Source organism: Thermobia domestica, chromosome 17, assembly GCF_964235325.1.
Source record: "Thermobia domestica chromosome 17, izTheDome1.hap1.1, whole genome shotgun sequence".
NCBI lineage: Eukaryota > Metazoa > Arthropoda > Insecta > Zygentoma > Lepismatidae > Thermobia > Thermobia domestica.
Window position 1 is genome coordinate 70,147,524 of NC_137470.1, and position 16,114 is coordinate 70,163,637.

General features: G+C 32.2%; 1 protein-coding gene across 6 annotated transcripts in view; it reads right to left on the reverse strand.

The window, feature by feature from the left end:
* sls (sallimus) overlaps nucleotides 1-16,114 on the reverse strand; it is a 346,510-nt gene that overhangs the window by 121,015 nt on the left and 209,381 nt on the right. For all 6 annotated transcript variants that reach the window (XM_081744934.1, XM_081744932.1, XM_081744931.1 and 3 more), the window contains exon 34: nucleotides 15,763-15,906. In XM_081744934.1, coding sequence (XP_081601060.1) covers nucleotides 15,763-15,906 — 144 coding nt within the window. The remainder of the gene's footprint in view (nucleotides 1-15,762; nucleotides 15,907-16,114) is intronic.

The window sequence follows — 16,114 nt, forward strand, 5'->3', positions numbered from 1 at the left end:
TCAACATTAAAAGAAATTCCCCAAAGACGCACTAATATTCGCCTTGTTGGAGTGCAAAATGTTTTAAAAAAAAAAAAGTTCACATAGCGTGGCCAGTCTCAGCATAAATCAAATGTACTCAGTCGTATAAGAGGTGATTTTAAAGTTAGATATCTTTAAATACTATGTCACTGTAAGAAGAATAAAACCACATCTATCTAAATATATTTTGAACAGAAAATATTCAACTGATGCGTATATTCACAAGCTTGCAAATACTCTTTATCTTGGATGCGGCTTCTAAAAGTTATCAAGACACTTTACCAAGGCGGTGTGGTTAAAATGCTGCAGATCATTTAGTCAATTAACAATTGAACAGGTAATCTTGACTAGATCAGTCACCCTGATCGAGATTTCTCCAGGGATTTTTTTCTGATTTCCTCTTAGACATGCAAGGATGTTATCTATAAAATTTCGCTTCTTCTTCATTATTTTTCCAAAAGAGCTCTGTCCCAAGTAGCTAACGTCAGTGTTTTCTGTGTTCGTGGTGCCACCTTTGATGTTGGAACTTTGTGTTTCCCACCGTGTACACCATGTCCCACGCGAGCGCTATTTCTCCAGAACAATCATCTGGCTTCTCGCAGCCCCACTTAGGTGACGTTTAAAATTTAATCCTTACGTTTGGCGTCATTTAATTGCATAACAAGCGTCGTTTTGATGTTGCAGACCCTGACTGTATTCTACACTAAAAACTTCAATGTTGTATTGTCCTACGACCTTCAAACTACTTGTAACGTGTCCTTTTCAACACACGTTCTGCGATGCGAATACCTTTCGAATCAGACGGTAAGAGATGTTCTTAGATGTTTTTCCACTTACGTATATATATACATAAGAGAACGTGGGTAGGTCACATCGTCTTGCCAAAAATAATTTTTATGATGTCCGGTTACCACTTCGGAGATACTATGAGAGTAACCATTTAAAAAAAAAAACCCCGAAGGAGAATGTGTTACAAGGTACTGAGTATCACAATTATCACATGTTTCTTCTGAATATGGGACACAAGATTTGCTTTTGGGAAACATTTTTGGTTCACAGAATACAGTGTTGTTCAATTGCATTAATTCATAATTGCGGACGTACTGGGAAAGGATTTCTTTTTTCGAACTGCTGGATATTCAAGTTTGAAATTTGATACGTAATATCTTTTCCATTAAAAGAATACAAATGTCTCATTCACTCGCATGAATTCTATAATGAGAACGTATTAGAATGGGAGGTGCAGAAAGCACAAAGTGCCATCTTCACTGAATGATTTACAAAGCGAATATACTTAGTTATTATTCATAATTGTCCACCACCGCTTGAGGTGTGAATTCGCTATGGTTATTATATTCTTTAGTATTGAATACATAAAATAGGACGTAAATATAATAAAATGAAAATAAATAATTTTGCATCAATATTTTGTATTCGTATCTACTGAGTCACAATACATTGACATTTTTGTTTCTTGTTTAGCGTTTACAATTAAGTATGTATTATATCGTGTGGCAATTAAGTTCCAGATGAAACTATATATATATATATATATAGAAAACAAAAGAATATGGAAGATAATTTATATTAAAAATTACGAAAATAATAGATTTCGACGACGACCTCTCGTGTGCACAATAATTCGTGAAAGGTGTTCTTAATGATAAAAATGGATGTTATGTGTATGAAAGCTGATAACACTTTCATGCTCAATGTCCCACGGTTATGCTCTGTGGATTAAAGAACATAGATGAAAATGCAAGTGAATAATAGTGGAAGAGTTGTCGAGATGATGTGGGAGAAAATTGAAGGAAATGAAATGAAACCTTTAAGTTTTACGTCCCACGATTACGCCGGCTTGGCTAAAGGAGACGGTGATGATGAGAAATGAATGACACGTTGGAATGAAGAAAGTGGGAGGAAACGGAAGAACACCGAGAAAACACACGCACAAGGTGTTTGTCCACCACAAAACTCACGTGGCACGAGCTGGGATCAAACCAAGCACCCCATGCACCAGAGGTGAACGCTCTACCACTGAGCCACCGCAGCCCCTGGAAGAAATTGAAGGATCCAGAGAAAATCTACAGATTAATGCTGTTCACAACAAACTCACATCGAACTAGAACATCTTTGAACGAGAGGTAAAAACTACAATATTAAACCACCATGCCTTCTTAATATGTTTGATTTTCTCTTAGTATTTTTTAGCCCTTCTCTCTGGAAAAATAACTAGCCTGCATGTCTTTGCTGAGCCAGGTCTCTGTTTCTTTCACGGTAAGGCAGAAACGAACAAACCACTTTAGCCGAGAACGAACCACTTTAAATTTTAGGTATTGTCATGTGTAACATTGATGCTGGCAAAGAACGTAATAACAAATTAATTAATCAATCAATTCTTAATTTTCTCTTCAATTCTACACTAAGTTCTTGAATTTCTTTGTACAATCCGCGGCAAAAAGCCTGCAACATGAGGATGTAAGTTTATTGTGAAACTACGCCTAACAGCACAGGGAATAAACATAACGTCTAAGTGGAACGAATCACGCCTGGATAAACCTCGGCCTCCTCCCGTGCACACTTATTTTGGAGCAAAAGACTTCGTCTTTCACAATAAACTTATATGCTCATGTTGCAGGTTTTTTGCCGCGGATTGTACCATAGATTTCCTTAAAAAAAAAAAAAAAAAAAAAAAAAAACCTAATAGGTATTTCTTACATGATCAATAAATCAATGTATTGTATGATAAAATAATATTTGTAAAAATTACAAACAAGTATAGAGATTGTCGAGAAAAGGAAAACATTGTTCAGTAAAGTAACGAGAAGCGAGTTCTGATTGCCGTTGCCTAGCGGAAACTTCAATCGTGAGTTACTGAGAAATCCCTAATAATACAGAAAACCGAAAGCTTCGTTGATAGCTCAATGGTAAAACATTCACCCATCAAGCAGGAGACTGGTTTTTGAACCTTTGTCACTATAATGACTAGTTTATCTGTGTTGATTTTAAACTCGCTCTATTCATACTACTAATGTGTGAAAACGAAATAATTAAGAAATTCGCGCTATTTTATGAGTATCTTGCAAATGTCACTCGTAACAAAGTCAGTACTATGAATACATGATTTATATTTTACTTTAAAAAACAAAATAAAATATTAATTTCTTGAGTAATTAAGCCTATAATAACTGCACTAAACAGTCTATTTTATTGTACATTCCTGCGATGTTGTTCAGAATGATCACTGTAATATGGAATGAGTCCAAAGATTAAGAGAAAATGTAGGTATATGATTCCTATATGTAAAGTGATTACAAAAAAGAATGTATGTATATGTATGGACGTGGCTCAGTAATAAACCTCCTTTCACACATTGTTTAAATTTTTATAAGTGAAAAAATAAAACACTTTTCTATCACTGACATGAATACTTCTAGACCCATTACACTCTAATTAATCAATCAATACTTTTAGAATATTTGTTACAATGGTGTTATGAATGATTTAGAGTAATCCTTATACGAGATTAAATGGATCAGCAGTGTAGTTAAAGTTCTTTTTGGGAGGGGGATAAGAATGATGAACAATTTCCCAATAACAGTGAATTGATGAGCTGTTATTTCCTAATAACAGTGAATTGGTGAGCTGTTATTTGCTAATAACTTTGAATTGATAAGTAGTTATTTCCTAATAACAGTGAGTTTATGAGCTGTTATTTCCTAATAACAGTGAATTGATAAGCTGTCATTTCCTAATAACAGTGAATTGATGAGCTGTTATTTCCTAATAACAGTGAGTTCATGAGGTGTAATTCCTAATAACAGTGAATTGATGAGCTGTTATTTCCTAATAACAGTGAATTGATGAGCTGTTATTTCCTAATAACAGTGAATTGATGAGTTGTTTTTTCCTAATAACAGTGAGTTGAGAGCTGTTATTTAATAATAACAATGAACCGTTGCTGAACCGTTATTCCCCAATAATTCTGAATTCCTCTAATAACTTGTAGACTCTGCCCTCGCCACTGTAACAGATTTTCTTCTTCTTGCGACAGCGAGTCCTAAAAATATTGGCAACTTTCCTGGATGACCTTCGGATTTCATAGCATGCTCTTAGTTATTATAATTGCCAGTACTATCTCTTACTTTATAACTTTCGATAATAGGTTTTTTAACCCAAATTTGCTATCCAAAGTTAGAACCATGGGCTTGAAGGATTGGTGAGTATGAGGATTCGATAGTTAATCACTGTAACAAATCCATGTTGGAACAGTAGTGTATGTAGTATTTTATTATAGTTCCATTGTGACCTTTTAAGTGACGAATAGCAAGTTTTAAACAGATCATCTATTGAGTAGCTCTTCACAACTGAATGGCTGAAAACCCTAAACGGTATAAGTGACATTTCGATCAAAATTGAGATAAATTCATAAATGGCAACTACAAGGACAGTTTATGTGGTAAGAAAATGTAAGCAGAATGGTGTTATTTGATAGTGATATAGTTGTTTATCATCACACGTTTCTTAAGAAATTTAAAGAATCAGTCAACTTTAAATTCGTTTTCCTAGGAAACAAGATTTATGCAATTTGTTTGATAATAACCTTTGATTTCTACTAGATGGATGTTAATATTGCTGGACAAAACTTAGCATTGTTTAATCTACAATCTAATCGATTTAAATGAATAGTTGCGAAAGTTTCATAGGATGTTTCACGAAGAACAGTAAATATTTAAATAGATGATAGCAACTATTATACTGAGTAGAGACATTAAAATAAATATGTGTCCAAATCTTAATAGATTTGGTGATACAGGAGTTTGGAACTAGTATTTCAAACATCAGTTGTTTACAAAAATGTATGTCGCTGTAAAATTCACATATTATTAACATTGCTTTTCTGTATATTTTTGCTTTGGTATGAACGAGTCACTTAATTTGTTGCGTTGTGTTACAAACCACTAAATGAATTTCCATCATCACTGGGTGAGGTAAAGAAAAAAAGTGGCTTGTTTCAGCACGATGGAGCATCTGCACATGGTAATAGTCGTCAATAAAATTTAAATTATCTATCCCATAACTTCATTATGCAAAATTTAAACGTCAAAAACCTACAACTAATTAACATAAATAATTTCAAATTGTGGGTAATTACAAAATTACTCATGCCTCTTTAGGTTCGAATTGAAGAAGTTCGTCTGTATGAATAACTAAGGCCTATTAGTCACTATTTTATAACACAGTATGTATGAAGGACACAAATAATAAAAGCACGTTTTTATTCAAACAAAATTATTGCTGTATCATTTAAAACTTATTTGTCACTCTTGAATCCTAATTGTGGCTCTACTGTGATTTGAATTCATTACGAAGTTTTGATATTTTTTCGCTTAATTTGGAAACAATATTGTATATCCTGCCGGTAGCTATCGTAAATTTTAAGGCATGTAGTTTCTTGTAACATTGCTCACAGATACCTAAGTCTGGTCTTTCTCACTTTTCGTAAAAGTAGTCCTTGGTTCTGCGGGAAGATAAATATGTTACATGCATATTTTTATGTTTTCACTAATGGCATTCACTTCTGCCAAGCAGCACTGACCATCATACACACATGCCATAGAATTTCTTCTGTAAAGTGCAATTTGTACAGCTTCTGTAGTGGAAAGAACTTCATATTTTATACTTTGTGAAGTAACGAAGCACTTCGAAGTTCCTCTCTGACACAGAAACAAAACAATAAAAACTTTTTTTTAAAATCAGTAACTGTCACATGGTTTGCAAATCAGTCAATCAGTTTGCTGTTGTGATCTTGAATGTTTTCTTCATTTTTTATATAAGTGAGGGCGGTTCATTTTAAATGGTCTCGTCAAAATTCAAATATTAAATTTTATAACGTGTGTTAGGAAATTGATTATTTGTTGTCGCAAAATAATATAGATTTTAAGACAAGGAAAGAAATCTGATGTTCTCGTAGAGTGTACGAAAATGTTATCAATTGACTGATCTCGTGTTGTTATCGAGTTTAAATAAAGTTTACATTCTCATTATGATTCTGGTATTGTTTTCTGAAGTTATATCTTTGCGGATTGATTTAGCTAATATTGTATGACATTATTAATAGGCAATTACTAACAACTGGCGATCCTACCAACTGCGCTACTGTTAACATAAGAAAGGAATCACTTGTATGGTTGAAACTTGTTTAGAACACCCTTAATAGGCATGTAGATATAAAGAACTACAATATCTGAAAAACTACTTTCTCTTTCAAAGTTCTGTCACTAGTGACCCTCTAAGGCTATACTTTCCAAACAAAACTAATGTCTTGTCTCACCTTCGACATTTTTGTTTATACTAATATCTATATCAAATTGTCTTTTATGGTTTCAATTTTAATAATTATCACTTCATATATCATCTGCAGTACGTCTCAGACCTCGATTCAACTGTCGTCAAATTTGATGCTTTAAGCAGGAGTGCGCCTAATGGAGGGCTGCAAAGTTCTCGTGCCAAAATAATAGGATCACATAGATGCTTACAAAAATCCGGAGTGTTCGAAAGGTTTTGAGCGGTACTGTATTTATATATAATCTAATTATGATATGTCACGTCCGTTTTTCCTTATTGTGCCACAAATGTATTTCTAACTGCATTTTCGTTTCCCTAATCACTACTTCCGTGATAATCGAACAAATAAATAGGAATCCAATGAAAGCAATGAGCAAAATTAAAAATGTATGAATTTTTAATATATTGAGAATAGCATAACTTTTTCACGTTAAATAATTAAAATCTAATACGATATTCCAAATTATGTTATACAAAAATTTCCCATATACTAGGAAAAATCATTGCAATGAAATTCAAATGCTAAAGTACATATGTAATACAAAGAGAAATCCGTGCTCTATTTCCATTAAATGTTGTCGGAGGTTGTTTTTATAGTTTCCACAATTTTTTCCCCTTTCTTCTACTTCAGAAAAGCCTTTTCTTATAATACTGCTACGTGTTGTATCATCTATCTTTTTCTTTTAACGTTATTAATATATCAGTGAACCCACATGGGAAAAGCATCAGGTGCAAGTATTAGATTTTCGGGAAACGTTCACACTGTTCAGACTATAGATGCAAACCAAACAAAACAGAAAAGACAGGTATTGGTCAAAAGGAGTAAATCATAAGCATGCACTCTTTAGCAAATGAACTGAAACAAACATGATTTTCAATTGTCACATACTTTTATTGCCCATAACTTAATTTACATGTTAGAAGGAAATCAACTACAAAAAAGAATAAATAAGTTGAGAATACAATGCAAAAAAGAAAAGAAACCAACACCAGAGAATAAATAAAGCAATGTAGGGCATGCTTGGAGAATAATAAACAAACATATTTGTAATTTTTTTTTCTGACAATAATAGTGTGAAAAATATTGTCAGACAATACTTTGGTTTTCAAGGTCTGAAAGTTAGATTTTCGTCAACGTATTAGATAAACGCTAAATAAGCCTAAATATTGAAGTTTTTTTCTGTTTCACAAAAATATAAGATATCAATGTATTTACTAGCTGATAATTAGAATATTTAACATAATCAGAGTCTAGTACGAAATGATATAGGAGAAGTTGATTTTTCTAATGCTGCTTGGGAGCAAGGGGATTTGAATGAATGAAATAAAACAGGAAATTCTATCTGAAGTAGTGTATAACGATATAAATATATCATGTTTATGTAATAGGATATTTTTGTTTTAAAAAATGAGAATACATACTCTGGAACAAAGGGAATTGCACGCAAAACCGTTGCGGAGAAAAGAAAGTAAGAATGGTCTCACTTTTCTGAGTTTCTTAAAAATCATTTCTTCTGAAATTCTAAATCAAGATTCAAATTTGATGTGTGTTTGATTAATAAATTCTGAAAAAATTAAGACGAGTATTATTTCCTTTTAACTTACTATTAATAATTATTCTTGAACTCTTTACTCTTAGCTATTAATTTCTTGACGATCACTGATTGGCCATTTTTTTCTTTTTTGCAACTTTTAATAATTTGACTACTAAAGAATTAATTTTTATTTTTAGACGCGACACTTTTATGAATACAAATCTCATGGATATCGATGTAATTTATATTGTACAGTCTATTCCGACATTCGTTTACATTACGAACAGAGAAAATGTCGGAAACGGGCCCGCTTGAAGATAAATACAAGTATTTCAAATATGACACAATGCAATTAATTCAACAACTAGTTTCTTGCATTTGAAAAATCAAGAAAGCATGACCTAAGATTCTTTACATGTTTCCTGGAAGATTTCCGACTAACTGCTCATGTGTCACCAAAGTAGTGATTATGACAAAAGAAAAAATGTATGTTTTAAATGAATTTACAGTTCAATTCAGTGGTAAAACTGCTATTCTTTTTGCCTACAACACAGTAAAATTCTTGAAGATAATTTTACATTGTATTTATGTTATAGAAACAAGTCAACCGTTCATAACTTAATTAGAATCCTCATTTATAAATTTCTCATTTCTTTTCCGTCATACTTTTTTTTTCATTCTGTCATATATATATCTTAGTTTATCTCATATATTTAGTTTCCCGGAATAATTAAAAATTACCAAATATTATGTTTTGCATGAAACTTAAATGCAGAAAACCAAGGTATCAATCTGCAATTTCCAAAATAGATATTTTTGGCTCATTAAAATAATCAGCCGCTTTTGCGCACAATTTTGTCATTACAGAGATTTTTTTTTTACAACTCAGGACAAAATTACAAGAAAAAATTCTACAAACCATGTTTTCCCTTCTTGTGCGTTTTAATCAGGTGCTATTTATATCTACATGTTTAATAAGAACAGAGTAAAATGTTAGAGGTTAGATACATGCTAAAAGATACATTAGATAGAGTAATTAATTAGCTGTTAATTAGAAAGCGTGAAAAATGACGAATTGGGAAATTTTGAGAAGTGAAGCCATAAATTAAAAAATTAATTCTAGAATGAAATAACTTCACTATTACCTACCAATATACGGTTTCGTTAGTCCTTAAGCAATAAACCGTTTCGTTAGTTGAAAGAACATTCAGTGTGTGCATTGGCGCCAGAAGCACATAAACTTTGTGGGTTGGGGGGGCGGACAGATTACCAGAGGACTGGGGTGTATGGAATCGCCCAGGAAGGAGGGGATCCGGGGGTCCTCCCCGGAAAATTAAAAAGAAGTCTTCGTACATCGCATTTTAAAGCACTTTTGGCTTAAAAAGCAAACAAAAACTTAAAAGTTTTTGTTTTATTTTTACCTTTCATAGCTTTTTTTTTTTTTTTTTTTTTGTGAAAAAGAAAATATGGTATAAGAAATACACACATAATTTATAATTTGTTTACCCACACAATAAAATTTAACCTTGATTTGCAATTTTAGTTAGTTGACACCGTGTGTGTCAAAAACAAAATAATGATAAATGGTAGCGTGAAGTAAATAATCAGAAACAATAAAGTTTTGAAAACAGGTTTTAGGACTACAAGCCTACAACTAATGTAAATGCGGCTTAACAATGTATACTAGTTAAAAAAAAGTTGAAATTATGTTTTTTAAGTTAAACTAGACTCGCTTTGCTGCTCGTTATCTAGACAAGAACAGATTGTTACTTTACGGTTTACTGCACCTTAACCTTCATAGGGCCAAAATTGACTGCCTTTTCTCACAATTGGAAACAAACTTTTGTGCTAGGCCTAATTTTTTCATATCCACTTTGTCTAACATTATTTTGTGAACGTAGCAAATTTCTGCATGCTTGAGCCTCTTTTGGGCCATAGTTGATCTGATACTTGAAATATTGAGAGGGATGAAAACCGTTTTACAAATATTGGGGGGACACATCCCCAATGTCCCAGGTAGGATTGACGCCCGTGAGTGTATGCAAATTTCTTGCTTCCTATTCGTAAAATTCATGAAAGAATTACATTCTCTTAAGCTCAGTGTTCCCATTAAATAAACTCTCTCGTTTTAGAGATGACGTGTTCAAGAGTTCGTTTCTATTTTTGATGTTAACGGAGAATCTATTGAAAGCTATATTTTATGTCTAATATAAAATTCTGTTGATTAGAGCCATATTAGTACAAAATGAAGTCTCCAAAATTTAAGCATGTTTTCAACTACAACAAAGTTGTGCAGAACATATGAATTATAGAAGTACAAAACACAAACTAAGCTGGTGAATGAATTCGAAAAAGATATGCACTTCTAATACATCTTTTTCTGAAACTTCAAGGAGATATAATAGTTGTGTTATTCTCAATAGAAATATGCAAAATGTCATATTTTGCATCCTGTTTTAAATTTGTATGTTATTTTTAAATTATGCGGGATAGCTAATAATTTATATGATATTCAATTTTCATATTTGTAGAAAATGGAAATGAAGTGAAATCTACTTGGGCGAGAAATATTATAAATTGTGCACATGCTATGAAAGTGAGAAAGTTATGAGCAACTGTACTTCATTGCACTATACTGATGGCTTGTAAATCGGTTGAAGAACATCACTTTCGCAATTAAAACTCTACAGGAGCTTGAGTTGATGTATTCAGAAACTTCGTAATGAGGTACTGTAAAGTGTTTGTCTTGGGATCTATTTCTCAAAGTTACTAGTCTTGTAATACTATTGTGTTATATGTCTTGTAATACATATATCTCAAAAAATGACAAATTAGGGGTATCAGCTTTAATATTTAGAAATGACTTTTATTATTATTGTAGTGTGTCTAGTTTATGTTATTTTACAACTTGTAAACACTAATTACAAGACAAGTATCTTTCAGAAATAGACCTCTGATGTCTGACGGGGAATCAATGTGCGAAAATAGTTTGATGTTGAGAATGTATCACGGGTAGTTGTTCTAGAGTTAATCGAAACATATTGATATCCGAAATAAACAAATATCATAGAAAGTGGCTCGAAATCTATGCTTCTGAAGAAGTTTCCGGATTAGTCCGGGTCATTTGACTACTCGCTTAATATTAGATATTTTTTTTTTCGAATACGTCAAAATTAAAATACTAATACTGTATTGCAAATAACAATGTAAAAATTTGTAAATAATCAAGTTTTACTATGGGGTGAAATTTCCCAATACATACTACCTTCAGTAAAAATTTAACTAATGCTAAAATCTTTAAACGTATTGATTTTTAATATGAATCCGAATTTAAATTTTAAGTTACTTTTTCTACAAACGTACAAGTTCAGTTACCTCTATCTTTAATCTGATATACACATTAATCATGTATCGATTCCCGAATTGTTCGACACAATATTACTTTTTTTTTTTTTTTTTTTTTTTTTTACTTTTGAAGTAGAGAACAATAAATTTCAATTTCGATATACAATATCCATTAAAAAAGATAAAATTCACTTCTTTAAAAAATTCTTAAATAAGCATAAACTTCGAAAGTTTACAAAATAATTCGTTCATATGAAAGAAATGGTATCTAGAAAGTATGTAAACCAATTCAACAGAAGCATAAAGCTCTCTGTCACTATAATATTTTATAATTTTTCCTTCAAATAACGCTTTCTGAAAAGAAGCTATAAAGATTAAAAAAATAACCTGCAATTGTAACGAAGTATCACGGGATGAGAGGAATAACCAAATAATATACAAATGATCAGAATTGGTAACCATATCATACATACGAAAAGATTTTATTAGTAGTAGTATTTTAAGAGGCCGATTTTCAAGAGTTCAAAAAGATATGATTTTTCACTCGAAATTACAATAGTAAGTTATGACATTTATAATATTTATTAAGAACATTTGTTCAGCAAGGACCAAGAGAAAAATAATGTCAAGATATGATGGTCAAACCAGCTATATTTATAATGGGGAAATAAGCTCGATTTCAGTACAGCAGCTAAACGTCTAACAGTAGAGGGTTTAGTATTTCTTATTCAATTGCTTGGTAGAATAGATAATTGTGTTAAAGTGTTCAATTTGTTGGAGAGAAGGGGATTTGGAACGTTTCCATTAACTTTGATTAGTGTAGCACTCCCAGCCCCAAAATCATATATTGTTATTCGCAAAGTAAAAGCAACTTTGTAAATTAGTAATCATAGCATAAGAAAATAAAAGCGAAGACTTTCAACAGAAAGAGAGCAAATTATAAAAGATAAATTGCAGATTTGTTTTATATATTATAATACGACAAAAGTGTACCTTGGAAGCTTACTGAGAGACGTATAATATAGGAACTTCAGCAGGGAAGCATATTTAAGGTAAAAATAGTTAAGATAATTCCTTGGTAACAAACAAGTATAACTGCTGCTATGATAAATTCTTAATACAAGTAATTTATTAAATGAAAAAAAAAAGTTTGCCCTACTACTTTATTAATATCCTTTACGATCAACAGGCAACTTTTGTTGGTTTCCGATATCGGAAATATGGAGAATGGCCGTAATGAATACTTATTATAATAGCACAACGTCTCAGTCTGTCAATCATGTTCCTAATACTTCACAGACTAACAGTTATCTCTGGCTGCGTTGCTTCCTACCTGACACCAAGATATGTCGCTAGCGCGCAAGCAATTTGCAGACGGGTATAATGCTTGGATAGAACAACTAGTTTGTAATAGTTGAGAAAATATTTTACTTTTTAACAAACTTAGAGATTCCACTATGAAAACTTGCATCACTTCTTATACAACAATTTATCAGATATGGACATATATACGAGGCATGGCCAATAAATAATGCACAATGTTATTAGAAAAAAAGTAATTAACGTAGCTGATGGATGCAACATTTCTCTTTTCAAATCTGCAATCAGAATTATTTATTTATTTGTTTATTTATTTATTCTTTCAGACATTAGGCCTAAAGTAAATGTCAGAATCCAACAACTGTCGGTGACGGAGTTTCTGTTTAAGTCCGGATACATTTCAGCTATGGTAACATTCAACTGCAACTTGTGTATTGAAACGAAACCCTGGATAGAAGCACAATACAGAGATGGATCCAGCGCTTTCAAACTGGTGATATAAGTATCAGTAACAAAGAGAGTTCAGGCATACCCTCCTCTGCAGCAACAGATCAAAATTTGGCTCTTGTGGAGGGAATTATCAAGAATAACCAGACAATAACGAATTATCAATTGATGCAAAGAGTGTCAATCTCAAAAGTAAGTGTTTTTAAACTTCTTTTAAATCTTGGATATCAAAAATTGTGCTCAAAATGGGTGCCAATGATTTAATACGAGAAATGATGCGAACTCGGAAAGAAGTTTGTTTAAACCTCATCAAATCTTTCCCAGCAGCACCTACTGAGGCGTTTAAAGGCGTCATAATGATGATGAGACTTGACTCTATCATTACAACCCTTCCTCAAAGTGCCAATTAATGCAATGTATCCATACAAGTAGCCAGTCGAAAAGAAATAAAAATAACTCTTTCCCTCTCCAAAGACACAATCACCGTCTTTTGTGACCAAAATGGGCTCATCTTCATAGATATTCTTGAAAAGAAATGGTTCCATCAACAAGGAAAGATACGGTACATCTTTAGAAATGCTAGCAGAGTAATTACAACAAAAAGACTGGGCCTAAAGGACATGAAAATCAAATTTCATTAGGACAATGTAAGACCACACATCACGTACCAGACGCTGACACTAATTGCGAGGTATGAGTGAAATTTGATGGCTTACCCAGCATACACGCCAGACCTGTTTCCTTGAGATTTCCACCTCTTTGGCAGAGTGAAAAGTTTTCTACGCTGTACAACATTTGAAAACGATGACAAGTTACTCCAAGATGTAAGATAGTGGTTTTCAAAGCAAGATGCAGAATTTTACCAAGGTGCCTTTGTGAATTGGAAAGAACGCTGAACCAAATGTGTAGAGAGGAATAGTGGATATATTGCATGATCCTGACCTGTAGCTATAGTTGTAAGTTCATATGTACCAAGTATCATTATTGTGAGTTGTCAATTAAAAAGGTTATTAAGGATTGTGTATTACTTATTGACCAAATCTTGTATACATCATCTTTATTCATACAAGGTTTCGTCCTTCATTTGGTGTTGTTCCTCCAAAAATATAGATCACAAAAATATTATATATATATCGTAGATTCTGACGAATTTAATACACATATGAAAAATTATGGTATACAGATCGCTCGCTCTTATGTTACTGGCTATGAAAGTGGAGACATCCAAATCCTAAATATGATGCACAATAACTCGAGAACCAAAACTCTGCACACCGTGGTATTTCGTATCCCTACTGAACTCATTAAGGTCAATTGTCATTCCAAACTTGCCTTTTGGTTCCCAAATTATGGGCCTTCAAAGTATGGGTTTGGACTTGACACATCTGTTAAATGTTAAGTAAATGCAGTGTGATTATAATAAATAGTTGCTAAAAATGAAGGAAGGATGATTTTCTCCGCTATAAGGAATTTACTAATCTATAGGTGCAAGTTCGAAATCACATGCCTCTCTGCTAAATGTAAAATGAACTGTACTTTCATTGTTATTCACTTTATCGCGGACATATTCAATACATTACAATGCCTGTATATATAGAGCATGTTGAAATGCCTTTTGCACACTATTATTCTCAGAAGATAAGCTCTCATCTGGACATTGCTGTTTCAAAAAATTAAGTACCCATCATCAAAAGTGTTAATTCACATAACTGTTATATTCTGCTCTGAAATCAAATTACCCAAATTTTTCTATTATTGGATATCTTTTATATGTATTAAAATAAGTATTGTAGTTAGCATATTTACGTGCTTATTGCATTTCATAATATATCAGAATTCGATATCTTTTAGTTAAGAACTATATAAATAATATTTTCTGTAATGTCATTGTCGCTAACCACCATGCAATTATGAAATGTTAAAAACTTTCAAGCACCCAACGAAATAATAATGATATTTTAAAACTTTTCATTCAGAAGAATGATTGAAAGTTTTGGTTTCCGTGGCGCAAACAAATGGTTTAATTTCTTCAATATCAATTACAGGCATTTGCGATAGGGCATTTGATGGTAGATTGCATCAATGTATCAGTTTTGACGTAGAGAGCTTTTTGTTTACAGAAAGTTAATATCAATATGCCCTCAAAACTTAATCTGATGGATTTTGTGTCCCGAATGTAACTCCCAACTACCATATTTACTATTAGTCTTCACCATAGAAATGAAGCATAAATATTAATTCCAATCTAAGAACTATTCAGAAATAAGTAATTAATTTATAACAGCTTCAACAGAACATAATCCAGCAGAAACCCGTCAGAATGTGAAAAGTTATATCATGCAAATTATAAGAAATTTCGTGAACCTGGTATATTAGCAATATATTAAATTATTTTTATGAGAATTACATACATGCCAAAAAGTAAGAATTATAATACGATTTAATTACTTAAATTATCTCTAATACAAGGAACAATTAAGCATTTTAACATTAAATTCGAAGGGAAATATCTCAAGTAGGAATATATCGACATAAGAAAACAAATCTTTTCAGCTATTTTACTATGTATTCGTTTCTGTTTCCATGTTATTTAATTGATTTTAATTGTACGGGTCCCCATACATTGATCCCAAAACAGATTGCTTGCTATACACATCAGAAGTCATTCTATATCTACTTACACTATCTGTTTTCAAATATTCAAAAACCTTTTCCCCATAAATTCTTAAAGCTCGTTCTAATTTACCTTCTACTTTCACGGAACAAGTTGTCACAGCTTCACCAACAGCATTCCTTGCTTTACACATGTATGTGCCAGAATCCTCAGCATATGCATATAGAATGTCCAAAGCAACAAATCCAAAATCGTATGTTGTCTTGAAACGATGTCCTAAATTGAAGAAATAAAATATATGAATGTATCAGTGTATATACACAGTAAAATTGGTCATAGATACTCACTAGCTCTAAGGCATTAATTAGTTACTTTTCACGAAATATTGAAACTTAAGATTGAAATGAATACATTTTTATTATAGAAAGTTACTGTAATTAGTAATTAAAAGGCTTGAACGGGTGGTGTGTAAGAGAGCCGACTC